At 49.0% G+C, this 27962-nt stretch overlaps 4 protein-coding genes across 7 annotated transcripts; 2 read left to right on the top strand and 2 right to left on the bottom strand.

Moving 5' to 3' along the window:
* Positions 1 to 9448: 9448 nt before the first annotated feature.
* Positions 9449 to 15355, bottom strand: LOC100390137 (vitelline membrane outer layer protein 1 homolog). Of its 2 annotated transcripts, XM_078374012.1 has the most exons (4): positions 15147 to 15355; positions 10329 to 10472; positions 10108 to 10223; positions 9449 to 9820 (listed from the first exon to the last, which is right to left on the bottom strand). In XM_078374012.1, exons 2-4 carry the CDS (start codon positions 10368 to 10370, stop codon positions 9523 to 9525), a joined length of 456 nt encoding a protein of 151 aa, XP_078230138.1. In that variant the 5' UTR covers positions 10371 to 10472; positions 15147 to 15355; the 3' UTR covers positions 9449 to 9522. The 2 variants fall into 2 exon arrangements, with proteins under 2 accessions (XP_078230138.1, XP_002748326.1); XM_002748280.6 differs by lacking the exon at positions 15147 to 15355 and having other exon boundaries at positions 10329 to 10528.
* On the top strand, positions 13970 to 15863 carry GLTPD2 (glycolipid transfer protein domain containing 2). Of its 2 annotated transcripts, none has more exons than XM_002748281.6 (4): positions 13970 to 14137; positions 14245 to 14309; positions 14531 to 14697; positions 14780 to 15863. In XM_002748281.6, the coding sequence occupies exons 1-4, from the start codon at positions 14032 to 14034 to the stop codon at positions 15315 to 15317; spliced, it is 876 nt and encodes a 291-aa protein (XP_002748327.1). In that variant the 5' UTR covers positions 13970 to 14031; the 3' UTR covers positions 15318 to 15863. The 2 variants fall into 2 exon arrangements, with proteins under 2 accessions (XP_002748327.1, XP_008995481.1); XM_008997233.5 differs by having other exon boundaries at positions 14822 to 15519.
* A 4031-nt stretch (positions 15864 to 19894) lies between these two features.
* On the top strand, positions 19895 to 22470 carry PSMB6 (proteasome 20S subunit beta 6). Of its 2 annotated transcripts, none has more exons than XM_002748282.4 (6): positions 19895 to 20007; positions 20445 to 20512; positions 21417 to 21548; positions 21661 to 21790; positions 21983 to 22127; positions 22254 to 22470. In XM_002748282.4, exons 1-6 carry the CDS (start codon positions 19906 to 19908, stop codon positions 22394 to 22396), a joined length of 720 nt encoding a protein of 239 aa, XP_002748328.1. In that variant the 5' UTR covers positions 19895 to 19905; the 3' UTR covers positions 22397 to 22470. The 2 variants fall into 2 exon arrangements, with proteins under 2 accessions (XP_002748328.1, XP_008995488.2); XM_008997240.3 differs by having other exon boundaries at positions 22234 to 22393.
* Positions 22471 to 24029: 1559 nt separating this feature from the next.
* Positions 24030 to 25135, bottom strand: C5H17orf114 (chromosome 5 C17orf114 homolog). The gene is made up of 2 exons (XM_054256208.1): positions 25054 to 25135; positions 24030 to 24326 (listed from the first exon to the last, which is right to left on the bottom strand). Exons 1-2 carry the CDS (start codon positions 25124 to 25126, stop codon positions 24160 to 24162), a joined length of 240 nt encoding a protein of 79 aa, XP_054112183.1. The 5' UTR covers positions 25127 to 25135; the 3' UTR covers positions 24030 to 24159.
* Between the last annotated feature and the right edge of the window lie 2827 nt (positions 25136 to 27962).

Genomic DNA, 27962 nt, shown 5'->3' on the forward strand with positions numbered 1-27962 from the left:
GTTGACTGGTCTTTGTATTTCACCTCAGTGTTTTCTAAAACATTTCCTTTAAATGCTTTCCCTTTTACCCCAGAGACTAGCAATTCCACTGGAGAACTAGTTAAATCAGCTGGGGGAAAACAAATAGAAGAGTGAGCCACTCCTGCGTCAATGAAAAAGGTGATTAATTCACATTTGGGTCCCACCTCTCAATTTATCAAGCGCTGCTGGTGGGACTCAAAATAGAAAAGATAAGAGTTTCAACCACCCTACTCTTCTTCCTCACAAGTAGGCATGAGTGGAAGAGCTTCCTCTCATTCTCTGATTCAGGACATTCCCTCTTGAAAAGGCCTGGCTTTTCACATCTGTAGCATCTGTCCTGTCCTCCTTCACTCCCAAGCACAGGGCCTCTCTTTGTCTCTCTTCCCTTCTTTCACAGCCACAGCCTTTGCAGCACGTACTTTGACTTTATCCTCTAACATGCTGGCTTTGCCCTCTCTCCTTTTGCATTCCTCAATTTCAGGACCTTCCTCTTTCACCACCTTTAGAAAGCTTTGCAGGCATGGGTCTAAATGTAGCCCCTGGTATCATTTGTCCTGGTGAACTTCGACAAAAGATTTTTGCCTTCAGCTTTTGCCTTTCTTCATCTCTTCCAACATATACTTTCTGGGCTTCTCCTGAGAGTTCTTCTATTGACCAATTTTTCCAGTTCTCTAGCTTTTGCAATTTCCTTGCAATATCTGGCCAACTATTAGTAACAAAATGCAATTTTTACATTCCTTGTCCAGGGGGCCTTTCTGGGCCTAATCAGTGTATTTTCTCATTTGTTCTCTCACTCTGTCTAAAAATTTCACAGATCCTTCATCTTTTTCTTGCTGTATATCAAAAGCTTTAGAAAGATTTTGAGATCAGGGCACTGACTCCTCAATTCCTTTAATTATCATTTCTCTTAAATCTTTCATGTCGTCCCAGTGGGCTGGGATATTATTATCCCACTGTGGGTCCTGAGCTGGACCTTAGAGTCTGCTGCTGGGCCATTTTGGCTGAAAGGGTGTTCATGCTCTCAGGCTGCCATAGCAGCTCTGCAGGTCATATTCTGCTCTTCCTTTGAACAGAGAATACCTAGGATGGACATTAATTCAGTCCAAGTATATAACTGGGGGCCTAAACATTGGCCAATTTGTTCTTATCACTCCATCAGGATCATCTAATAGCAGCTTAAGTTCTTTGGAAGCAGTTAAGGGGGCATTCACAAAGCCAACTGCACCTCTTCCCTGAGGCACCTTCTTTATGGAAAAAGCTTTAAGCTGATTCCCTAGAGGTAGGAGACTTTGAATATCTCTTTTACATTGTTCTATTTCTTGCAGGAGTCCCTTCTTCAAAGAAGGACACTCAGGCCGGCAATGATCAGGCTCCTGAGGTGACAGCTCCCAAGAGTCTGGGTTATATGGGGGAGGAATAATAGGGGTAGGGAGTTACAGTTCTGGATCTGGGAAAACAGTGGCCACCTGTGAAGGAGTAGGTGGGTTAGGATTAAGAAACCAGGAAAGATGGTCAAGGGGGTCCCATTTACTTGCAGGTTGCTCATGAGTAAAAACCTCACCTTTTTCAAATGAGTTAACCTCTGACTTTTTGTTATTCTCTGCTTCTTTTCCAACATCCTTTAAAGGGTAAAGAAGAACAGGCCCTCCTCTCCAGCATAGAGCATAGACTATTTCTTCTTGTGAGATAAGGCTTTTGTTGTTAACATACATTATTAGAAGCTAACAGACCCACTCCTCATCCAGCCCAAAGTTTGGCCAGACAACAGCAGGCTTGAGGATCAGTTCCTTGTGTTGCCGGAAATACGGTTGCGGGGTCCAAGGATGGCCCTGAGAAGGCCTTTCTCCATGCCCAGCTTGGGCTTTCTGGGGAGGAGAAGGCAAAATGGTCCACTGCCTCTAGGACCCGCATAGCTCCCTCTATCATCCTAGGAAACACATTCTGATTTGAAGACCAAGGGCCAAGGTGAGAGACAGGTCCCTTAAAATACTCCCTGGTCAGTCTTTCTTTCATTTTTTTTTTTCGAGACGGAGTCTTGCTCTGTCACCCAGGCTGGAGTGCAATGGTGTGCTCTCAGCTCACTGCAACCTCCACCTCCTGGGTTGAAGTGATTCTCCTGCCTCAGCCTCCCAAGTAGCTGCGATTACAGGCATGCGCCACCATGCCCAGCTGATTTTTGTATTTCTAAGTAGAGATGGGGTTACACCATGTTTGCCAGAATGGTCTCAAACCCCTGACCTTGTGATCCACCCGCCTCAGCCTCCCAAAGTGCTGGGATTACAAGTGTGAGCCACTGCGCCCAGCTCAGTATTTCTTTTCTTAAAGGCTGGAGGACACCAAGAACAGGGGATCTGAAGTTGCCACCTCAAAAGTCATACGGACCTATAGAGGAGGGCTCTGGCTTGGTCTATAGGAAGAAACTTGTGAGAGAAAATGGAGAAGAAGGCTTCTAAGAAGATAGAGGGACCCAGGAGGTTAGGATCTAGCAAAGTGGGTAGAGCTCGCATGGGTAGCTTTGCTTTGGGGATTTCAAGCAGGGCCTTGGTCTCAACTGGATTAGACCAGGAGTCCAGAACTGCTGCTTGCTGTCCCCAGCCTACCCTTGGCTTCAATACCCAGAAGGAGATAAGAGCAGGAACTGCTTCCAGGCAAACCAACGCTCCCAACCTCAAAAGGCTGGGGCTTGTTAGAGACCCATTCCCAGAGAGCCCCACATCCATGTCTTTAGTCTGGCAGCCACGCTAGTTGCTTTTAACTGGCTGACAGGTGCCCAGTATTTTACCTCCAGTATGTTCTATAGAATATAAAAAGAATAGCAAGCGAAAGAGGTCCAAGTTACTCACTGTGCAGGAGACTGAATGTTGCTCCTTGCTGGCTCACCAAGTCTGTTGCCAACAATACAGTTGCTGGGTCCAAGGATGGCCCTGAGAAGGGCCTTTTTTCCTGCCCAGCTTGGGCTTGGGACTCAGCTTCTAGGCTTCCCTTGCTTGAGGAATTGAGCAGAGAGCCTTAACCCCATGGTGAGTGTTACAGCTCTAAACAAGTGTTTGCAAACCAAGAGAGTGAGCAGCAATGCAATTTACTGAGCAAGCAAAAAGCTTCCACAGCATGGAAGGGGACCTGCCGATGTCGGTCAGGGCTGCCTGGGCTTATATCCCCAAGTAATTTCCTCTTTTGCCAGATTTTTTGTCCAATGGAAGGTGTATATTTTCAATCCTCCTTCCGAACGGTGGTTTTTTTTATCCTTTTTACCTGATTGGCTTGGCAGCTCAAGACTCTTGAGTTGTCAGGTGTTTGCCACCTAGTCCTCAGTAGCCAAAAGGCTTGTGACCTTGAGTCACCTCATTTTTCCTTTCTGGTGGTTGTTTCCTCATTTTCTATTGAACTGGCAGGCAGTATCAGGATGTAGATAAACAGTAATTTTCAGTTGCTTACCAAAACTCTGAACACAGCCTCCCGATATGGTTGAAGTACCCGTGTTGGGCTGGGTGCAGTGGTTCACGCCTGTAATCCCAGCACTTTGGGAGGCCGAGGCAGGTGGATCACGAGGTCAAGAGATCGAGATCATCCTGGTCAACATGGTGAAACCCCATCTCTACTAAAAATACGAAAAATTAGCTGGGCATGGTGGCACATGCCTGTAATCCCAGCTACTCAGGAGGCTGAGGCAGGAGAATTGTCTGAACCCAGGAGGCGGAGGTTGCGGTGAGCTGAGATCACGCCATTGTACTCCAGCCTGGGTAGTAAGAGTGAAACTCTGTCTCAAAAAAAAAAGAAGTACCCGTGTTGACGTTTTCCCATGCTAGTGTTTCCAGAAATCTCCCTTTTGAACCAAAAGGTTTTATTCCTTCATTTGGTCCAAATAAAACAGCAATACTTTATCATGTATTGCTTTTTCATTATGTTTAGTCCTTTCATCGTCCTTCCAGTGCTTTAACATATGCCCTAAAGGACGGTCAGAGGGGATTTGATCACCCTCATCTTTTCTTGTCTCCATTTTACTTCCTGTCCCTGTTTTACTAGGAACATTCTCCATACTGAGTACCGGTTAGGCTCAACCTGTTGTTGACCAAGAGATTTCTCGCCTACCCCTTTTCTGGCTTGCTCAAGGCTTAGCCTTGCATGCTTGAGGTGTTTCCTGCCTTTCTCTTCCGGGGAAGAGTTTCCTAAGCACTTCCCCACCCCCACCCCCCCAAGGTCTCTTCCACTCTATTCCTTTCACTTCGTCATCTCTGGCCACTTCTCTTGAGGGAAATTAGGTTCTTTTAGCATTGGCGGGACCGTATAAACCTCCAATGTCAGAATCCCTACAAGAGGGCCACAATTAGCCATATGAGGTAACCATGGAACCACAGAGATCACCTACTCACTCCACCCAGCAGTAGGGCTTATCACCAATCACACAGGAAGCACCACAAGCAGTGGTACCTCTGATCATTTACACACACGTTCAACCTCCAGAATCCTGACCACCAAGGAAATATTTTGTCACTCCCTTGTGACGTTTCCTACCTTGGTCTGGGCACAGAGTTGCCTGGTTGCTCGGTGTTGCAAGCCTTTTTCCACCACGTTGCTGAGAGTCTGGGTTTATTCCTCACACCAGGTGGGTCCCAGCTTTCAACCCCTGAGGCTGCCACAACAAGGCAGAAGGGCATGCCTCCTCGTGAGAGCAGATCTAGACCTCCCTGGAGTGGAATGGTGCCCTGTATGGGCCCCCAAAAATTGTTAGAGGTAAGTGCTTATTCTCTGGTGTCACAAGGAAGAATTAGCATTCAAAGAGTTTTCTCAGCAAGGCAACTTTACCTTCTGCAGAAAGGGCACTATTCACCAGCAGTCTTGCCACAAGAGTGCAATGAACAAAGGAAAGACAGCAATATTTATCCCTTTCTCATTGGGTCCTTACTGCTGTGTCCCGCATCCATTGGCTGGTGCCGAAACTCACAATCTAAGCTAAAACCCAACTGGCTAACAATTTAAAACTTTCCTAAATAGGCAGTGGAGAACAAAGGAAAAGAGGAAGCTGCCTGAGAAAGACTTAAAGAAACAATAACATTTCCAAACAAGGAAGGGACATGAGCTATGAACTGAGACCTGCCTGGGCTTGTCCGGACATGCCTGAGCAATCCAGAGCACATAACTGGGCCAAAGTATAAGAGCTATGAATACAGAATGTATCTATCCTTTTATTACTGGTGATAGATATTTCAGACTTAACAAAAGAATTATTAGCAAAAAGGTAAGGAGGCTTTAGAGTAAATTAATCTTTAAAGAAGCTATTATTCCTAATACTTATTATTTATTCTTAAACTAAGTGAAAGTCCAGACACAGTGACTCACGCCTGTAATCCCAGCAGTGTGGGAGGCCAAGGCAGGTGGATCACCTGAAGTCAGAAGTTTGAGAACAGCCTGACCAACATGGTGAAACCCTGTCTCTACTAAAAATACAAAAAAAAAACTGAGCCAAGCCTGGTGGCCTGTGCCTGTAATCCCAGCTACTCAATAGGCTGAGGCAGGAGAATCACTTGAACCCGGGAAATAGAGGTTACAAAGAGCTGAGATCGTGCCACTGTACTCCAGGCTGGACAACAAGGGCGAAACTCCATCAAAAAAAAAAAGGCACAGTGGCTCATGCCTGTAAACCCAGCACTTTGGGAGGCCAAGGCAGGACAATCAGGAGTTCAGGAGTTCGAGTCCAGCCTGACCAACAGGGTGAAACCACATCTCTACTAAAATTACAAAAATCAGCTGGGCATGGTAGCACACAACTGTAATCCCAGCTACTCAGGATGCTGAGGCGGGAGAATTGCTTGAACCCGGGAGGCAGAGGTTGCAAGTGAGCCAAGATCTCTCCACTGCATTCCAGACTGGGAGACAGAGTAAGACTCTGTCTCAAAACAAAAAACAAACATCAAAAAACAGAGAGGAAAGCTTTGAAGAGGAACTTTTGCTACTTTCTACAGAGGGGCAGTGAGAGAGGGTGAATTGAAAGAACCATCACCTACTGAATATTTACTATAGGCTACGAATTATGCTTAATGCTTTGCAGACGTATTTTATTTAACACTCACAGCAATTTTTAGGAGGAGAGAATTACCCTTCCTATTTTGTAGATGAAAGAACTGGCTCAAAAATGGCAACTTGCCTTCAGTTTACAGCCAAGCAAGCTGGGAAACATTCCAGCAGTGGGAGCAGAGACCAGGGCTAGGGATGGTCACGGGAGTCACACCAGGGGCAGGATGGGTCAAGAGCAACCCAGACTCCTCTAGGATATGAGGGGATATCAGAGTGAGGACAAGGCAAGAATCCACCAACTAGAGAAACTGAGAAATCTCCTGTCAGCTCAGAAGTCTCCTCCTCTGAGAGGTCTTCTTAGAGATCAGAGCCCTACCTAACACCTTAAGAATCCAGGACACCCCTCCCCACCTTAGAAGAACATATACACAAACAGGAATAATTCTTTTTTTTTTTTTTTTTGAGACAGTCTTGCTCTGTTGCCAGGCTGGAGTACAGTGGCGCTATCTCAGCTCACTGCAACCTCCACCTCCTGGGTTCAAGCAATTCTCCTGCCTCAGCCTCCCAAGTAGCTGGGAATACAGGCGAGTACCACCATGCCCAGCTAATTTTTTTTTTTTTTTTTTTTGAGATGGAGTCTTGCTCTGTCGCCCAGGCTGGAGTACAATGTCTCAATCTCGGCTCACTGCAACCTCTGCCTCACAGGTTCAAATGATTCTCCTGCTTCAGACTCCCCAGTAGCTAGAACTACAGGTGCCCTGCCACCACATCCAGCTACTTTTTTGTATTTTTAGTAGAGACAGGTTTTCACCATGTTGGCCAGGCTGGTCTCAATCTCTTGACCTTGTGATCTGCCCACCACCGACTCCCAAAGTGCTGGTATTACGGCGTGAGCAACCGCACCTGACTCAACAGGAATAATTCTAAGAAGTTTGGGAACAGGAGATTAATAACTCCTAAGAAGAGATAATGCTGTTTCTTCCATTGCTTTCTGTATCCTGGTATCCTTTCCCAGAATGCCTTTCCCCCTGTGACCACCAGGTGGACTCCTAATTTGCAAAACAAAAAGCGAAAAACTGGCTAAGTGTGTTTTTCGTTTGTTTGCTTGTGTTGAGAGGAAGTCTCAGTCTGTTGCCCAGGCTGGAGTGCGGTGGCGCCATCTGGGCTCACCGCAACCTACAGATTCCTAGGTTCAAGCATTTTTCCTGCCTCCTGAGTAGCTGGGATTGCAGACGTATGCCACCACACCCTGCTAATTTTTATATTTTTAGTATGGATGGAGTTTCACCATGTTGGCCAGGCTGGTCCCGAACTACTGACCCCAGGTGATCCGCCCACCTCAGCCTCCCAAAGTGCTGGAATTACAGGCATGAGCCACCGCGCCCCACTATTCTGTCTTCATAGAATAGATTTCAAACCCCATAGACTAGTTTGGCCCATTACCCACTTTACACAAATGGAATCATAGAGTATATGTTCCTTTGTGTCTGGCTTTTTTTTTTTTTTTTCCAGTAGAGTCAGGGTGTCGCCTTGTTGGCCAGGCTGCTCTGGAACTCCTGACCTCAGGTCATCCGCCCATCTCTGCCTCCCAAAATGCTGGGATTACGGGCATGAGCCACCCTGCCTAGCCTAAAAAAGCCTAGCTAAATTTGTTAGGGGGCCACAACCCCTGATTTACCTGCCCTCATACACACTCCTTTGTTTATTCAATACCTATTTATTTAGCAATAACGTGTTTTGGCTGAAGCAATATTCCAAGTGCTGTAAGCAACCAAGGAAAACAAGGCCCCTGTCATCAGAGCTCACATTCCAGTGGGGAGACAGAGGATAAATTCTCCCCCAGTGGACCCTGAGTTCTGTGAAGACACTGTTGTAGTCTCCAAACCTAGTACATGCGGAAGTACTTAATAAAGGTTGGCGCAATGAATGATTGAAGGATTGAAGAGCTAGTCTGGAGTTTTGAAAATTAAACCACAGCCAGGTGCAGTGGCTCACACCTGTAATCCCAGCACTTTGGGAGGCCGAGGCAGGCGGATCACCTGAGGTTGAGAGTAAACGAGCAGCCTGACCAACATGGAGAAACCCTGTCTCTACTAAAAATACAAAATTATCTGGGTGTGGGCGCGCATGCCTGTAATCCCAGCTACTCAGGAGGCTGAGGCAGGAGAATTGCTTGAACTTGGGAGGTGGAGGTTGCCATGACCCGATATTGTACCATTGCACTCCAGCCTGGGCAATGAAAGTGAAACTCGGTCTCAATTAATAGAAAGAAAAGAAAAGAAAAAAATGGGAAAGAATAAATCCTGACAAACATATATGATTGAGAGAGGTCAGGTATCCAGATCAAGACAAAGTTCTCTGGGGATAAGAGAGAATTTAGAAGCAGGTGCTCCCTGGATCCCAGAGGCACCTGGTGCTTGAACTTAATAAGATTTATAGGTGGCCAGGTGCAGTGGCTCACGCCTGTAATCCCAGTACTTTGGGAGGCTGAAGCGGGCAGATCACCTGAGGTCAAGAGTTGGAGAGCAGCCTGACCAACATGGAGAAACCTGGCCTCCACCAAAAATACAAAATTATCTCAGCGAGGTGGCCCATGCCTGTAATCCCAGCTACTCCAGAGGCCAAGGCAGGAGAATTGCTTGACCCTGGGAGACAGAGGTTGTAATGAGCCCAGATCACATCATTGCACTCCAGCAAGGGAAACAAGAGCCAAACTTCCTCTCAAAGAAAAAAAAGAAAGAAAAGGAAAAGAAAATGTGAAAGGATAAAACCTGACAAACATATATGATTGAGAGAGGTCATGTATTCAGATCAAGACAAAGTTCCCTCGGGATAAGACAGAGAATTTAGAAGCAGGTCCTCCCTGAATCCCAGAGGCGCCCAGAGCTTGAACTTAGTAAGATTTTTAGGTGGCCAGGTGTGGTGACTCACACCTGTAATCCCAGCACTTTGGGAGGCTGAGGAGGGCAGAACACCTGAGGTCAGGAGTTTGAGACCAGCCTGGCCAACATGGGGAAACCCCATCTCTACTGAAAATACAAAAATTAACTGGGCATAGTGGTGGGCACCTATAGTCCCAGCTACTCAGGAGGATGAGGCAGGAGAATCACTTGAACCCAGGAGGGGGAGGTTGCAGTGAGCCGAGATCGCGCCATTGCACTCCAGCCTGGGTAACAAGAGCGAAACTCCATCTCAAAAAAGAAAAAAAAACAGAAGAAAAGAGAAAAAGCCAGACTTCCATCACTTATGTGATAATTATGTGTTTAAGTGCGATTTTCTGGACTATCAGTCCATAACTTTCAGTGGTCTACCGTGGACCCCTGAGACCAAACCCAAATGTATGCCTTGCCCAATGCTAGGTTAGGAGGGGAAGAGGAAATTCAGTGCCCAATCCCCAAAACAGGTGAGACCAAAGTCAACTCGGATAAGCTTTAATAGCAGGAAGTGGGACTAGCCTCCCGGCCCAGGAGAGAGCGGCGGTGGCCGCGCTCAACTGCGGCAGCAGAAAAATCGCACGTCGTTCAGCGCAGTGTCATCGCTGGGGCCTCTAGGCCCCTCGATCTTGGTCTGCAGGCCGCACACACCCTTGGGGCAAGGCGGACTCCAGTCTCCAAAGTCTCCCCAGCTCAGCCCAGGCCCCTCCAGTTCCTTGCCGTCTGAACAGCGGAAGCGCACGTTGTTAGCTGCTGTGTCGTCACCGTGGGGGAGAGGTGCCTCCACGCGAAACGAGAAAGCCACCAGGTAGCCGCCGCCCGGACACCACAGCGGCTCACTCCACTCGCCCCACCTGCAAGGGAAAGGGAGATGTGCTGGCTCTGCGGGCGCCGCCATTCACCAAACCCTTGGGACTTTCCAAGTCAAGTGCTTTCTACATGACCTGGTGGGCTGGCTCTAGCTCTCTGACCTCCGCCGAGAAGCGGAGGAGAGGTCTTCCATCCACCCCCAGCCCCGTTCTATATTGGACTATACTGCCCCGTAGCTCTGGAGGAGCCAGCCTGCCTGTCCTGACGGAGTATGTCGTAGAGGGTAAGGGACATACCATCACCCCGGGGATCCTTGACCCCTGTGCCTCACCTTTCAGACTTGGACTCTATCGCGTACGCATTTCCTAGGACGTTCCCGCACGCACAGTGCAGCCTGATCCCATTCAATGCAGTGTCGTCGCTAGGAGCACCTTGGGGAGGCTCCACCTGGGTATCGAGGAGAGGAGCAAGGACGAGTCACTGAATTGCCATCCTTGGCTGGGTAGTCCCAAGCATCACCGCCCTTTCCAGGACCTAGGCCTGAGCTCCAACCTTGAGAGAGAACCCGCTGGCAAAGAATCCTTGAGGACACATCTCAGGCCAGGCCCAGTCGCCCCAGGGACCTCCGTTGGTCACTTCGATGACCGCCGTGTAGCCGTTCTGCTCATCTGCCTGTGCACATGTGAAACACGTCACCTGCAGAAGCAGCAGCAGCAACAGCAGCTTGGCTTTGGCACCCAGTTCCATCCTGCAGCCTTTGTGAATCAGGCTTCCTGATTTATATCAGTTTGTCCCTTGCGAGGGTTCTGATTGCGGAACGGCCTCTCAGATTAAGTGAAACCCAAAACTAATCCACTCCCGGAACCCAGCAGATTCGATTTCCTGTTCCCAGAGCTAGTGAAGAAGGGGCAGTGAGAGAGGGCGAATTGAAATAACCATCACCCACTGAACCTTTACTATAGGCTATGAATTATGCTTAGCGCTTTGCAGACGTATTTTATTTAACCCTCATAACAATTTTAGGAGGTGAGAATTACTCTTCTTATTTTGTAGATGAGGGAAATGGCAAGAGACTTGTCTTAGGTTTACAGCCAAGAAAGCCAGGAAATATTCCAGGAGTGGGAGTGGAGACCAGGGCTAGGGATGGAAGTGATCTCACAGGAGTCCCACCAGGGCAGGATGGGTCAAGAGCAACCCAAAGACCTCCAGGATGTGAGGGGACATCAGAGTGAGGACAGGGCAATAATCCACTAACTAGAGAAGCTGAGAAATCTCCTGTCAGCTCAGAAGTCTCCTCTGAGAGGTATTCTTAGAGATCAGGGCCCTATCTAACACCTTAAGAATCCAGAACACCCCTCCCCACCTTAGAACCTTAAAAGAAGATATATACAAGCGGCCAGGAGCGGTGGCTCACGCCTATAATCCAGTACTTTGGGAGGCTGAGACGGGTGGATCATGAGGTCAAGAGATCGAGACCATCCTGGTCAAAACATGATGAAAACCCGTCTCTACTAAAAATACAAAAATTAGCTGGGCGTGGTGGCACATGCCTGTAGTCCCAGCTACTCAGCAGGTTAAGGCAGGAGAATTGCTTGAACCCAGGAGGTGGAGGTTGCAGTGAACCAAGATCGTGCCATTGCACTCCAGCCTGGGTAACAAGAGCAAAACTCTGTCTCAAAAAAAAAAAAAAAAAAGATATATACAAATAGGAATTTTTTTTTTAAGGTGGGGTTTCACCATGATGGCCAGGCTGGTCTTGAACTCCTGACCTCAGGTGATCCACCCACCTTGGCCTCCCAAAGTGGTAGGATTACAGGCATGAGCCACCCCGCCAGGCTGAAATTCTTTCCCTCTCTCTCTTTCCTTCCTTCCTGTTTTTCTTTCTCCTTTCCTTTCTCTTTCTTTCTTTCCTTTTCTTTTCTCTTCTTTTTTTTTTTTTTTTTTTTTGAGAGGGAGTTTCACTCTTGTTACCCAGGCTGGAGTACAGTGGTATGATCTCAGCTCACTGCAACCTCTGCCTCCCAGGTTCAAGTGATTCTTCTGCCTCCGCCTCCCAAGTAGCTGGGACTACAGCTGCGTGCCACCACACCCGGCTAACTTTTTGTATTTTTAGTAGAGACAGGGTTTCACCATGTTGGCCAGGATGGTCTCAGTGTCTTGACCTCATGATCAGCCTGCTTCAGCCTCCCAAAGTGCTGAATTACAGGCATGAGGCACTGGGCCCGGCCTAACAGGAATAATTCTAAAAAGTGTGGGGACAGGAAACTAAGAACCCCTAAGAAGAGATAATGCTCTTTCTTCCATTACTTTTTGTATCCTGGTATCCTTTCCCTGAATGTCTTTCCCCTTGTGAGCACCAGGTGAACTCCTAATTTGCAAAACAAAAAGCAAAAAAGCCTGGCTAAGTATGGTTTTGTTTTTTGTTTGTTTGTTTGTTTAGAGGGAGTTTTTGCTCTTGTTGCCCAGGCTGGAGTGCACTGGTGCCATCTTGGCTCACCAAAACCTCTGCCTCCCGGGTTCAAGTGATTCTCTCCTCAGCCTCCTGAGTAGCTAGGATTACAGGTATGTGCCACCATGACCAGCTAATTTTGTATTTTTTTGTCGAGATGGGGTTTCTGCATGTTAGTCAGGCTGGTCTTGAACTCCTGACCTCAGGTGATCCGCCCACCTCGGCCTCCTAAAGTGCTGGAATTACAGGCGAGAGCCACGGAGACTGACCGGTTTGTTTCTTTTGAGATGAAGTCTGTCACCCAGACTAGAGTTGCAGTGACACCATCTAGGGTCACTGCAACCTCTACCTCCCAGGTTCGAGTGATTCTCCTGCCTCAACCTCCTGAGTAGCTGGGATTACAGGCATGCACCACCACACCCAGCTAATTTTTATATTTTTAGTAGAGACGGGGTTTTGCCTTGTTGGCGAGGCTGCTCTCAAACTCCTGATCCCAGGTGACCTGCCCACCTCAGCCTCCCAAAGTGCTGGAATTACAGGCGTGAGCCACTGTGCCTGGCCTAAAAAAGCCTGGCTGAATGTGTTAGGGGGCCACAACCCCTGATTTACCTGCCCTCATACACACTCCTTTGTTTATTCAATACCTATTTATTTAGCAATAATGTGTTTTGGCTGAAGCAATATTCCAAGTGCTGTAAGCAACCAAGAAAAACAAGGCCCCTGTCATCAGAGCTCACATTCCAGTGGGGAGATAGAGGATAAATTCTCCCCCAGTGGACCTTGAGCTCTGTGAAGGCACTTTTATATTCTCGAAGCCCAGTACATGCGGAAGTACTTAATAAAAGTTGGTGCAATTAATGATTGAAGAGCCAGTCTGGAGTTTTGAAAATTAAACCACAAAAATATAAAAGGATAAAGCTTGACGTATGCATATGAGTAAGAGAGGTCATGTATCCAGAGCAAGACAAAGTCCCCTGGGGATAAGACAGATAATTTTGAAGTGGGTGTTCTCTGGATCCCAGAGGCACCCGGTGCTTGAATTTAAGATTTACAGGTGGCCGGGCGCCTGTAATCCCAGCACTTTGGCAGGCTGAGGCGGGTGGATCACCTGAGGTCAGAAGCTCGAAACCAGCCTGGCCAGCATGGTGAAACCCCATCTCTACTAAAAGTGCAAAAACTAGCAGGTGTGGTGGTGCATGACTGTAATCCCAGCTACTCGGGAGGCTAAGGCAGAATTGCTTGAACCTGGAAGCGGTGGTTGCAGTGAGCTGAGATCACAGCCACTGTACTCCAGCCTGGGCAACAAGAGTGAAACTCCGTTTCAAAAAAAAAAAAAAAGATTTATAGGGCAATTGTGGTCAACTTTTCCATTTAGCGTTTTTTCATACATTATCATTTAATCCTCACATGAGGCCTGCAAACTACCTATTATCATTCTCAATTTACAGTGGAGGGAACTCAAGCCCAGAGTGAATTTGGGGCCTACACCACTGCTCAGTAGGGGAATTGTTCTGACCCTGCCTCACTTCCCAGTACTCAAAGTGCCTGTTACTATAATTGGCCCTACAGGGAAGGGAAATGCACAGATCTGTCACTGCCGTGGAATCCCCCAAATTCCCTTCATCCGGTTCCTGGCACCCAGAGTAGCTGCCCTTTGGGGCGAAGGGCACTGGGGAAAGGGGCCTTAGCAGGTTAATTATTAACCCTTTGCTCCTCAGGGCACCGCGGGCTTCTCTTCCCTCCTGGAGGTGGACGGACACAGACAGGCTAGGGGTTAGTGAGGGGGCGGCGGTCCCAGCGGCAGCCATGGGGGTGGCGGTGCGGCCCCAGGCCCCGCGGCACTGGTTCCGCCTCTCAATTCCTCCCGTCATCTTCGCGCTGCTGCTGCTTTATCTCAGTGCTCGGAGCCTAGGTGAGCTGCCCCTTCCCTCACCTGCTCCGGGAGGAACCGCGGGGTCCAGGCCGTCACGACTTAAGCCCCTGTCTCGAGCCCTCACCACTCCGCTTCTCCTCTGACAGGCGTCCGCTCGGGCTGCGGACTCGGGGCACAGGCCTGCGTTCCAGAGGGAACAGCGCCCTTCCAGGTACGCTCCGCGCAGAGCCGGGCGCGGGCGCTCTAGAAGGGACCGGAACAGAGGGGCGTGTAGCCAGGCTGAGGGTACGGTGAAGGGCTGGTCCGCCCCTTGGTCTCCCCTCTCCCGTCGGAAGCTGAGCGCACAGCAGGAGGGACACTGGCTAAACCTTCGGAACAACGTCTTCGGGGCGGAATCGGCTCCCACCTTTCCCCATCGTGTCTCCCCACCAGGTCCGGCAGGAGTCGGGACCCCCGGAGGCCCCGGAGAGGAAAGAGCCTCCGTGTCTGGGCCCTCAGGGGATGCTGGGCCGCATGATGAGGCCGTTCCGCGCCAGTCTGAACCCCGAAGGGGATGTGGGGCTGTCGCCGTACCTGGCGGGATGGAGGGCACTCGTCGAGTGAGTGGCCTTCTGCCCCCGCCAGCCGGTCCCGGCCTCCTTGGCGGCTCCATCGCCCTCTCTTAACTGGTCTCGCCCGCAGGTTCCTGACTCCCCTTGGCTCTGTCTTCGCCTTCGCCTCTAGGGAGGCCTTCACCAAGGTGACGGCCCTGGAGGCTCGGGTGCACGGCCGGGACGCGGAGCACTACTTGTCGCTGGTGGCCATGGCGGCGTGGGAGCTACGGACGGGACTGTTGGAGCAGCCCGGAGCGGTCCCCCGGGACCCGGCCCGGAGCTCCGGCTCTCGCACACTGCTCCTGCTGCACCGCGCGCTGCGCTGGTCCCAGCTCTGCCTCCACCGGGTGGCGACCGGCGTGCTGGGAGGCCCGGACGCCGGTGCGCAGTGCAGCGACGCCTACAGCGCGGCCCTGGGCCCGCACCACCCCTGGCTGGTCCGTCAAGCCGCCCACCTCGCCTTCCTCGCCTTCCCGGGTCGCCGCCGCCTGCTGGAGCTGGCTTGTCCGGGAACCACCGAGGCGGAGGCTCGCGCCGCGCTGGCCCGGGCCGCGGGCACCCTGGAGGATGTCTACAACCGCACCCAGGGCCTGCTGGCCGAGCGCAGCCTGCTCCAGCTGGCCTAGGGCGGTGGCTGCGGGCACCGGCGGGCACGAACCGGACCGCCCGGGGTGGGGCCACGCAGCCCGGGATCTGCCCCAAATCCCGCCTCTTCCGTGACGTCGCTGCGGTAAGGGCCGTTCCGGCAGGGAAGGGGACTGAGCTCCCTCTATGCGCAGTCTCGGGAATATGGGAAGAGCTGTGAGGAATAAAAAGCATGATTTGGCAGCGTCGGGGTAAGGCGTTTTGTGTGATGACGATTGGCGCTCGAGGGAAATAGAAAACGAACGTCAGAAGATGTGTCATCCCGGTTCCCGGCAGCGGAGAGACCTCACCCTCCCCCGGCCTATTGCAACCACTCTCGGGGCCCTGGTTGCCAACCACACGTTGAGTCTCCAGCCCAGACTTGTCCCTGAGCGTCAGCCCTCTGCAATATACAGCAAGCATCCTGCACACTTCACAGACGCTGCAAATGCAACACGAGACCCACCACCATCCCCCCAAGAACTGCGCCTCCTCCTGTGCTCCCTGTCTTTGTGAATAAATGGCATCCTCGCCCTTCAGCCACCCAAGCACATGTGCGTCATGCCTCACACCAAGCCCCATAATGCATGTTCATTAAGGTGTTCAGCCCCATAATGCATGTTTATTAAACGACTCCATGGCCACTCCCACAACAATGGTGAACATCAAAGACCTTGATGTTTCATACACTGATAACTTCCAAATCATAACTTCAATCCACTTTCTCCTGGACTCTAGAATCCTACATATACAATTGTCTATTCGGTATTTCCACTTGGATGTCACCTAGGCATAGCAAATCCACCATGTCCAACACTAAGTTCCAATATGCCCTCCCCACGAAAATTCTCCCTTCAGAGTCTTTGCTAGCCCAGTGAAAGGTAATTCTATTCTTCCAGGTCCTTAGACCAAAAACCTTGTCATCCTGACCCTTCTGTTTCTCCTTCATCACACCAACATCCAATCTGTGAAAATCTGACCAATGCCCACTTTCTCCACTGCTAGTACCTTTGACTATGAAGAGAGAATATATCCTAGATTACTGCAATAGCCTCCTCATTGTTTCTCTGTCCATCCTTCCCCTCCCTATATTTTATTGTGTTTTATTTTTCATGTCCCCTCTTCCATCCATATATATATATATATATATATATCTCCATATATATGAATATATATATATCCATCCATATATTTGAAATGATTCCCTGTCTCAGCCTCCCGAGTAGCTGGGATAGCAGACACCCGCCACCATACCTGGCTAATTTTTTGTATTTTTAGTAGAGATTGGATTTCGCCATGATGGCCAGGCTAGTCTCGAACTCCTGACCTAGTGATCTGCCCACCTTGGCCTCCCAAAGTGCTAGGATTACAGGTGTGAGCCACTTTGCCTGGCAATGTATTTTATTTTATTTATTTATTTACTTACTTATCTTTAGATGGAGTTTCACTCTTGTCACTCAAGCTGAAATGCAGTGGTGTAATCTTGGCTCACTGCAACCTGCACCTCCCAGGATCAAGTGATTCTCCTGCCTCAGCATCCCAAGTAGCTATTTCCCGGCCCCTCACCAGCCCCTAGCCAGTCCAGGGAGAGAAGCCCTCAGTGCCCTGAGGCGCAAAGGATTAAGAGTTAACCTACTAAGGCCCCCTTCCCCAGTGCCCTTCGCCCCAAAGGGCAGCTGCCCTGAGTGCATGGAACTGGATGAAGGGAATTTGGGGGATTGGACAGCAGGGACAGATCTGTGCATTTCCCTTCCCTGTAGGGCCAGCTGTAGTAACAGAACAGCTCCCCTACTGAGCAGTGGTGTGGACCCCAAATTCACTCTGGGCTTGAGTTCCCTCCACTGTAAAATGAGGATAATAATAGGTACTTTGCAGGCCTCATATGAAGATTAAATGATAATGTATGGGAAAACACTAAATGGAAAAGCTGACCACAATTGCCCTACAAATCATTTTTTTTTTTTTTTTTTTTTTGGGAAATGGGGTTTCACTCTTGTTGCCCAGGCTGGAGTGCAGTGGCACAATCTCACCTCACTGCAACTGCTGCTTCCAGGTTCAAGACTTTTCCCTATGCCTTTCCTCTAAAATGAGAAACAAGACAAAGATGTCTGCTTTTGCCAATCTATGCAACATTGTACTGGAGTAACTAGCCAAAGCAACTAGGCAAGATAATGAAATAAAAGGCAGCCAGATTTGAAAGAAAGAGATAAAACTATCTATTTGCAGATAATATGATGGTTTATATAGAAAAACCCTAAAGGATATACAGACAAACTATTAGAAGTAATAAATGGTTCAATGAAGTTGCAAGAAACAATATCAAAATCAAATTCAGTTATATTTCATTCTTTTTTCTTTTTTTTGGAGATGAAGTTTTGTTCGAGTTGCCCAGGCTGGAGCGCAATGGCATGATCTCAGCTCACTGCAACCTCCGCCTCCTGGATTCAAGTGATTCTTCTGCCTCAGCTTCCTGAGTAGCTGGGATTACAGGCATGTGCCACAGTGCCCAGCTAATTTTGTATTTTTAGTAGAGACGGGGTTTCTCCATGTTGGTCAGACTGGTCTCAAACTCCCAACCTCAGGTAATTTGCCCACCTCAGTATCCCAGAGTGTTGGGATTATAGGCATGAGCCACCACATTCGGCCAAAAATCAGTTATATTTCTATGTACTAGCAATGAACAATCCAAAAATGAAATTAAGAAGACAACATCACTTATAGTAGCATCAAAAAGAATAAAATACTTGGGAACAAATTTAACCAAAGAAGTGCAAGACCTATACATTGAAAACTATAAAACACTGTTAAAAGAAATTACGCAGTGGCTCACTCCTATAATACCAGCACTTTGGGAGGCCGAGGCAGGTGGATCACGAGGTCAAGAGATTGAGACCATCCTGGCCATGGTGAAACCCCGTCTCTACTAAAAATACAAAAATTAGCCGGGCGTGGTGGCACGTGCCTGTGGTCCCAGCTACTTGGGAGGCTGAGGCGGAAGAATCGCTTGAACCCAGGCAGAGGTTGCAGTCAGCCGAGATTGCGCCACTGCACTCCAGCCTGGCGACAGAGTAAGGCTCCGTCTCAAAAAAAAAAAGAAATTAAAGAAGATCTAAATATATGAAAAAAATCCCATGTTATGAAAAGGAAAGACTTGTTAAGATGGCACTACTCCACAAATTGATGTACAGATTCAGTACAATCCCTAACAAAAGTCCAACAGCCTTTTCTGCAGAAATGGACGAGCTAATCCTACAATTTATATAGAGATGCAAAGGATCCAGAATAACCAAAACAATCTTGAAAAGGAGGAAAACGTTGGAGGATTCACACTTCCTGATTCTAGAAATTACCACATTCAGGGCCAGGCACAGTGGTTCATACCTGTAATCCCAGCACTTTGGGAGGCCGAGACGGGTGGATGAGATCAGGAGTTCGAAATCAGCCTGACCAATATAGTGAAACCCCATCTCTTCTAAATATACAAAAATTAGCCGGGCATGGTAGTGTGTTCCTGTAATTCCAGTTACTCAGGAGGCTGAGGCAGGAGAACCGCTTGAACCCGGGACGGAGAGGTTGCAGTGAGCAGAGATTGCACTGTTGCACTCCAGCCTGGGCGACAGAGCGAGACTCCGTCTGAAAAAAAAAAAAAGACATGCAAATGGCTAATTATCTCATGGAAATATGCTCAGCATCACTAATCATTAGAGAAATACCAATGAAAACCACAAGGACCACTTCACACCCACTAGAATGGCTGTAATTACGATAATGCACAATAGCAAGTGTTGGTGAGGTGGTGGAAAATTGGAACTCTCATACATGGCTTGTAGGAATGTAAAATAGTGCAGCTTCTGTGGAGAAGTTTGTCGGTTGCTCAAAATGTTAAACATACAGTTACCATAGAACCCATAAATTCCGGCCGGGCCCGGTGGCTCAAGCCTGTAATCCCAGCACTTTGGGAGGCCGAGGCGGGTGGATCACGAGGTCAAAATATCGAGACCATCCTGGTCAACATGGTGAAACCCTGTCTCTACTAAAAATACAAAAAATTAGCTGGGCACGGTGGCGCTTGCCTGTAATCCCAGCTACTCAGGAGGCTGAGGCAGGAGAATTGCCTGAACCCAGGAGGCGGAGGTTGCGGTGAGCCGAGATTGCACCATTGCACTCCCGCCTGGGTAACAGGAGCGAAACTCCATCTCAAAAAAAAAAAAAAAAGAACCCATAAATTCCACCGCCAGCATATATTCCTAAGTATGTAACTAAAAGAAATGAAAACATAGTGTGGTCACTTTAACCCAGAGACTCTCAGGTTTATTTTGTGGGCCCTTCGAACTGCAACTCCATAAGATTAGTACGGCGCAGGACACTGGGACGGCTTTTTTTTGCAGACATTTTTGTGTGTTGCTGGCCACGCTACCATCAAACGCTCACTGTCGCAAAAGAACCGTCTCCATGCAATACTGAACTTTTCTTTTCCCTTCCGCTGTCAACCTCGGAGTAGCTTAGCTCCCAGAAGGCTTCAAAGCGCGACTAAAGAGCGTGACAGAGCGCTTTACGACAGTTGCTTTGAGGCAATACCGGAGGAGAAAGATGGCGGCCACCTTGCTAGCTGCTAGGGGAGTCGGGCCGGCACCGGCCTGGGGACCGGAGGCTTTCACTCCAGACTGGGAAAGCCGAGAAGTCTCCACAGGGGTAAGGAAAGAGTCAGGGCTCATAAGATGCGCACAAGGCTTGACGCGATGGGAAGATAAAGCCTGAATGAGGTTGAGAGATCTGGCAGGGGCGGAGGGAAGGTGGAATGTGTTGTGCTCCAGGAATGGGGAGAGGCACCCCGAGGATGGTGGAGTAATGTGGTACCTTCGTAGTGGGAGATGGCGGGTGGACTGAAATGTGGAATTCTGGAATCCTGCGAGGCTAGTGAAAACCCTGGGCTTAAGTCCGAGATGAGTGTTTTGGGATTTGAGGGTTGGCATTCTGGTATTCTGCGGGACGCTGAGACCCCTGTAAGACTTGAAAATGGCTCAGCGGCGCACAGATTTTGTATTTTGGGAACTATGTAGAGAAATCATTGAGGGAGTTGTGTATGCTGGAGAATGTGGAAAGACTCATTCCTTTTTCCCTTTTCCCAGACCACTATCATGGCAGTGCAGTTTGACGGGGGCGTGGTTCTGGGGGCGGACTCCAGAACAACCACTGGGTGAGCTCACGACAGATTTGTGAAAGGTCTTCCCGTCTTCCTTTTCCTTTCCTGCCTGCCAGCCCAGCCTAATCATCCACAGACCACTGTGGGAAGAGAGCTTTCTTCTCTCCCTGGAGATAAAGATTTGTCCCAGCTTGTATTACTTTCAGTTCCCCTCACTCTTTAGTGGAATCCTTAGAAAAGTCTGTTCTTCAGCCTGCTTCAGTTTGGATGAGAATAGGCAATACTGGAGGCCAGGCACAGTGGCTCACGCCTGTAATCCCAGCAGTTTGGGAGGCTGAGGAGGATGGATCACCTGAGGTCAGGAGTTCAAGACCAGCCTAGCCAACATGGTGAAACCCCATCTCTACTAAAAAATACAAAAATTAGCCGGGTGTAGCGCACACGCCTGCAGTCCCAGCTACTTCGGAATGCTAAGGCAAGATAATTGCTTGAACCCAGGAGGCAGAGGTTGCAGTGAGCAGAGATTGCATCACTGCACTCCAGCCTGGGCGACAGAGCAAGACTCCATCTCAAATAAAGAAAAAAGAGGCCGGGCGCGGTGGGTCATGAGGTCAAGAGATTGAGACCATGCTGGCCAACATTGTGAAACTTGGTCTGTACTAAAAATACAAAAATTAACTGGGCATGGTGGCATGCATCTGTAGTTCTAACTACTCAGGAGACTGAGGAAAGAGAAAAAGAGAATCACTTGAACCCAGGAGGCAGAGGTTGCAGTGAGCCAAGATCACGCCATTGCACTCCAGCCTGGCGACAGAGCAAGACTCTGTCTCCAAAAAACAAGAAAAGAAAAAAAGGCAATACTGGACATCCTATCCCTGAGCCCTAAGAGAATGGGTGGTGATGGGATGGGGATGGAAGACAGGTGGGCTCCTTTCCTCACCATTCTACCCTCTTGCAGGTCCTACATTGCCAATCGAGTGACTGACAAACTGACTCCTATTCATGACCACATTTTCTGCTGTCGCTCGGGCTCAGCAGCTGATACCCAGGCAGTAGCTGATGCTGTCACTTACCAGCTTGGTTTCCACAGGTGCTTGTGGGTAGGGGAGGAGCAAGTATCTGAAGGGAGTTGGAAGCTGAGGAGCTAAATGACCTGACTCCCAAGTCCTGAAACTTTCTCTATGACTTCCCTGACCCTCTAGCATTGAACTGAATGAGCCTCCACTGGTACACACAGCAGCCAGCCTGTTTAAGGAGATGTGTTACCGATACCGGGAAGACCTGATGGCGGGAATCATCATCGCAGGCTGGGACCCTCAAGAAGGAGGGCAGGTCAGATCCCCACCCCCAACCAGAGCACACATGAGCCAGGCCTTTTATCCTCTCCCAGACATTTTCTTTCCAGTCTCTGCCTCACTTATACTTACTATTAATGCTTCTCAGACCAGTAGCACAATGGACAGGTGAATGTACATGTGTTGGAGGGAGGATATGACTGGTGACTCTTCTCCTTCTGTCTGGCAGGTGTACTCAGTGCCTATGGGGGGTATGATGGTAAGGCAGTCCTTTGCCATTGGAGGCTCCGGGAGCTCCTACATCTATGGCTATGTTGATGCTACATACCGGGAAGGCATGACCAAAGAAGAGTGTCTGCAATTCACTGCCAATGGTAAGAGCTTGAGCTTCTGGGCCTATGAGCTTCAACCCCAACAACCCAAGACAGACCAACATTTCTCATTCCTTGCAGTAATCCTAGCATCTGACTCTGAACCCAGCTTACTCCTTTTATCCACAGCTCTCGCTTTGGCCATGGAACGGGATGGCTCCAGTGGAGGAGTGATCCGCCTGGCAGCCATTGCAGAGTCAGGGGTAGAGCGGCAAGTACTTTTGGGAGACCAGATACCCAAATTCACCATTGCCACTTTACCACCCCCCTGAGTCCTGGGATTCTAGTATGCAATAAGAGATAACCCCATACTGATACAAAATTTAATAAAGTTTGTCAAAGAGAATCTTTGTAGTTTGGGGTTCTTTTTTTGACTTCAAGCCTGAATTTGTCTAGCCCATTCCTATTTGTATAAATCACTGAACTCAGAGCGAGTTGCAGAAGAGATGAAAGGAGTTTATGAATGTTTTATTCCTTAAGCTTTTACATGGGTGGTTTTCTTTTTTTTGAGATGGAGGCTTGCTCTGTCGCCAGGCTGGAGTGCAGTGGTATGATCTTAGCTCATTGCAACCTCCATCTCCCAAGTTCAAGCAGTTCTCCTGCCTCACCCTCCCGAGTAGCTGGGACTACAGGTATGTGCCACCATGCCCAGCTAATTATTGTATTTTTTTTTTTAGTAGAGATGGAGTTTTACCATGTTGGTCAGGATGGTCTTGATCTCTTGACCTCCTGATCTGCCCGCCTTGGCCTCCCAAAGTGCTGGGATTACAGGCGTGAGCCACTGCACCCGGCCACATGGGAGGTTTTCAAACCTCTTCTCCAAATCACCTTTCTCCCAGTTTCCTTTCCACCACCATATCTAGAATTGAGTAGAAGATACAGAGATTTCCCATATGCCCCTCTCCCCCCATGGGTGGCCTCTCTCACTGTCAATTTTCTGCACCAGAGATGAGCATTTGTTGGAACTGGTAAACCTACACTGACACATCACTCCCTGATTTCCACATGGCTACTTATCATTCAGCTCTCAGCTCAAATGTCATCTCATCAGAAAGGCCTTTTCTGACCACCTGAAACTAAAGAAACCACCCCCATCCCTCTCTCTCATGACCCTGTTTCATTTTTTTCACAGCAGCCTGTATCATTGTCTTGCGTTCCGCTTATTTGTTTACCTATGTATGATTGTCTACTTCCCTCTACTAGAAAGTCAGCTCAGTGAGAGGAGAGAATTCTTTTTGTTTTGTTTTGTTTTTCTTTATCACAAAGAGAGAAGTCTTTATTCCTTTTTTTTTGAGACGGAGTCTCGTTTTGTCACCCAGGCTGGAGTGCAGTGGCATGATCTCGGCTCACTGCAACCTCCACTTTCTGGGTTTAAGCGAATCCCCTGCCTCAGCCTCCTGAGTAGCTGGGACTACAGGCGCATGCCACCACACCCAGCTAGTTTGTTGCATTTTTAGTAGAGATAGGGTTTCACCTTATTAGCTAGAATGGTCTCGAACTCCTGACCTCGTGATATGCTCACCTCAGCCTCCCAAAATGCTGGGATTACAGATGTGAGCCACCATTCCCGGCCTATAGAGAGGAGAGAATTCTTTCTTCCCAGTTCATTGATATATCCTCCATGCCTGGCAGGGGTAGACACTCAGTATTTACTGAATGAATATGCTTCCTCCTCCGATCTGCCATCCCACAGACTGCTTTCACCACGCTCAACTCTGAAGCTTGACATCAGCCAATTCTTATTCCTGTTTATGACACCTGGGCGCTGCCTTAGATCAGGTGTGGCATATTCATCATTCCTGCGTCTCCCACCATAAGCAACACTTCCCACCTCAACCCCATAACCCAGCCCTGCAGCCTTGGCCTTGTCTACTCCCCCTGCGTGCACACACACACACACAGCACTTAGCAACTATGAACATATTTAATAAGAAGGTTAGAAAGGACTTGAGGAAGTGGAGATTGGAGTCGCTGAGCAGTCTGGGGAAGGAAGCTTGCTCAGCCTTCCCAGAGGTTCAGCTCCTCGTTGTCCCCTTCAGATGGTGGAGTCATTGGCCGATGCCATGTCATGCAGCTGGTGGCGGAAGGAGAGTCGGGCTTTCCTGCTGAAGTAGGCACCAGGCCCTGGCGAGGGTACCCCTCCCTCAGCCATGATGGGGGCAATAGCTGGACTGGGATCTGGAGGGGTAGCAGGACCCATGCCTATAAGATTGGAGGAGGAAGAAGAAAGTTGTAGGTCAGGGTTCCTCCTCCCTCACCCCTCACCCAGGGTTAAGGAGAGAAGAAGCGAGGGAAGACACCTGGGGCCTGGGGGCAGTGAGGAGCATTGGTGGCAGCAGCAGGGAGAGGGAGAGGGGCTGGTGCAGCAAGCAGGGCTGGCTCACATGAATGTTACCTGTGCATTGCATAGGATCCCCTGACTCAGAAGGGCCACCATGTCACCATCTCAAAATTTTGAAATTCTTTTTTTTTTTTTTAAGATGGAATTTTGCTCTTGTTGCCCAAGCTGGAGTGCAATGGCGCAATCTTGGCTCAATGCAACCTCTGCCCCCCGGGTTCAAGTGATTCTCCTGCCTCAGCCTCCCGAGTAGCTGGGATTACAGATGCACACCACCAAGCCCCCCTAATTTTTTTGTATTTTTAGTAGAAATGGGTTTTCACCATGTTAGCCAGGATGGTCCCAAATTCCTGATCCACCCGCCTTGCCCTCCCAAAGCGCTGGGATTACAGGCCTGAGCCACCATGCCTGGCCGAAATTCTTAAATTTTCAACAAGCACTGGGCCCTACAAAGTATTTAGCCAGTCCTGTGAGATCCACTTCCCACCCAGGGAGACAGATGATCCTTTTCCCTTTGCTTGTTTGAGCATTTCTCTTTCCCAGCAATGCTTCTGTCTGTCTGCCTGACAGCCCCCATTTTCCACCCCATACCTGCTTCTCTTTCAGTCCCTCGCTGTCTCCGGCACCCGAACCATGGGAAACACCATGCCCCCTTCAGACCCATCTCAACAGTGGAGGCGATCGGAGCTGGGAATGGCCAGGAGGCCCCCGGGAAAGGGGTGTGGTTTCCAAGCCCCCCCACCATGGGCAAAACTACCACTTAGCCTCAGACCGCCTGGTGATTATAAGGCGCCAAGGATAGAAGAGGGGAGAGGAGGGAGGAAGAAAGGAATGGGGGCATACTCCCATCAAACACCTATTTTTATGCCCCATTAATTTGGGGGTCCTCTCTGATTCCCATGGAGAAGCAGGAGGTGGTTGGGAGAGGTGGCACGGCAAGGTCGGATGCAAAGGTGCTATGACATGCAGTGAAATTTCACTGCAGCAGTGCCCGACAACTTGGTGCCAGGATGGACACTGCTGGGGATTCGTTTGTATTTTAGAATGAGAGTTGAAGGGCCCAAGATGTAAACTTTTAAAGAATACTCTATTTTTTTTAGAATGAGAAACTTTATTATCCAGGGAAATGTTATGTTCTCATCAAAGGGTCTGATAGTTCCTGTCCTCTGTTATGAAGATGGTTGTAATTGATTGATTATGCTGTCAGGTAAATTCTAGGGACTTTTACATGTTATCTCTTTTCACTTAATCATGTCAAAGATCTTTGGAGGTAAGTCGCTCACTGGTTAGGTAAGTCTATCCTGGTTTTACAGATGAGGAAAGGGAGGCATTGAGAGGTAAGATAATTTGCCCAAGGTCACACAGGCAGTTATTAGCAGAATAGAAACCATGCCCACCTTGAAACCCTCACCTTGAATCCATCTGACCCCAGAATCTACTCTTTTCTTTTTTTTTTTTTTTTTTTTTTTGAGACAGAGTCTCACTTTGTCGCCAGGCACCAGGCTGGAGTGCAGTGGCACAATCTCGGCTCACTGCAACCTCCGCCTCCTGGGTTCAAGCAATTCTCCTGCCTCAGCCTCCCAAGTAGCTGGGACTACAGGCACATGCCACCACGCCCAGCTAATTTTTGTATTTTTAGTAAAGACAGGGTTTCACTACCTTGGCCAGGATGGTCTCCATCTCTTGACCTCCTGATCCACCTGCCTCGGCCTGCCAAAGTGCCAGGATTAGAGGCTTGAGCCACCAAGCCCAGCTTTTCTTTTGAGACAGAGTCTTGCTCTGTTGCCCAGGTTGGAGTGCAGTGGTGCAATCTCATCTCACTGCAACCTCCGCCTCCTGGGCTCAAGTGATTCTCCTGCCTCAGCTTCCTGAGTAGCTGGGATTACAGGCACTTGCCACCATGCCCAGCCATATTTTCTATTTTTCTATTTAATGATGGGGTTTCATCATGTTAACCAGGCTAGTCTCGAACTCCTAACCTCAAGTGATCTGCCCACCTCGGCCTCCCAAAGTGCCAGGATTATAGGCATTGGCCACATACCCAGCCCAGAATCTACTCTTTTAACCACCACACTGAGCTTCTGAAGCATGTTCCCAAGAATCGATGCCCTCAGCCAGTTTGGGGTAGCCAGAGCCGAGGCTGGAAACATCTAGTCCAGAGCACCCTAGCCAAGGACTCTGAGTGCCCTTAAGTAAAGCTGTGCAAATGCTGTTTAATCATTCCCCAAGGGTACCACAATGTGGGAAATGTCAGGTTGCTCTGTTGATTACACAGTACTGCCAGAGTTAGACAGAAATCTGTTTTTATTTCAGTGAACTTTATTGAAGCAAAATGTACATACAATTTAATGCAGACATCTTTTTTTTTGAAACGGAGTTTTGCTCTTGTTACCCAGGCTGGAGTGCAATGGTGCGATCTCGGCTCACCGCAACCTCCACCTCCTGGGTTCAGGCAATTCTCCTGCCTCAGCCTCCTGAGTAGCTGGGATTACAGGCACGCGCCACCATGCCCAGCTAATTTTTTGTATCTTTAGTAGAGACGGGGTTTCACCATGTTGACCAGGATGGTCTCGATCTCTTGACCTCGTGATCCACCCGCCTTGGCCTCCCAAAGTGCTGGGATTACAGGCTTGAGCCACCGCGCCCAGCTTGACATCTTAACATATAGTTCTATGAGTATTATTAAGTGTATGCTCCCATGCAGTCACCACTTCTATCAAAATATAGGACATTCTCATCATCCTGGAATATTCCCTCACATGTCCCTTTACAGGCAATCTTTTCTCTGCACCTGCCACAGGCAACTACTGATCTGATTTCCATCACTATAGATTGTTTTTCCCTGTTTTAGAAGTTTATAACCAAGTGTGGGGTGGCTCATGCCTGTAATCCCAGCACTTTGAGAGGCCAAAGAGGGCAGATCATCTGAGGGAGGTCAGGAGTTTGAGACCAGCCTGGCCAACATGGTGAAACCCCATCTTTACTAAAAATACAAAAAATTAGCCAGGTGTCATGGCAGGCATTTGCAATCTCAGCTACTTGGGAGACTGAGGCAGGAGAATCGCTTGAACCTGAGAGGTGGAGGTTGCAGTGAGCCAAGATCATGCCGTTGCACTCCAGCCTGGGCAACAAGAGCAAGACTCAAAAAAAAAAAAGAAAAAAAAAGTATATAGGTTAGGCACTGTGGCTCACACCTGTAATCCCAGCACTTTAGAAGGCCAAGGCAGGAGGTTCCCTTGAGTCCAAGAGTTCAAGATCAGCCTGCACAACATGGTGAGACCTTGTCCCTACAAAAAAATTTAAAAATTAGCTGGGCACGGTGGTATGTGTCTGCAGTCTCAGCTACTTGGGAGGCTGAAGCGGGATGATTGTTTGAGCCCGAAAAAATCTAGAATGGAGGCCGGACGCAGTGGCTCACGCCTATAATCCCAGCACTTTGGGAGGCCTCGGCGGGTGGATCACGAGGTCAAGAAATTGAGACCATCCTGGCCAACAAGGTG

This window comes from Callithrix jacchus, chromosome 5 (genome assembly GCF_049354715.1).
Source record: "Callithrix jacchus isolate 240 chromosome 5, calJac240_pri, whole genome shotgun sequence".
Taxonomy (NCBI): Eukaryota; Metazoa; Chordata; class Mammalia; order Primates; family Cebidae; genus Callithrix; species Callithrix jacchus.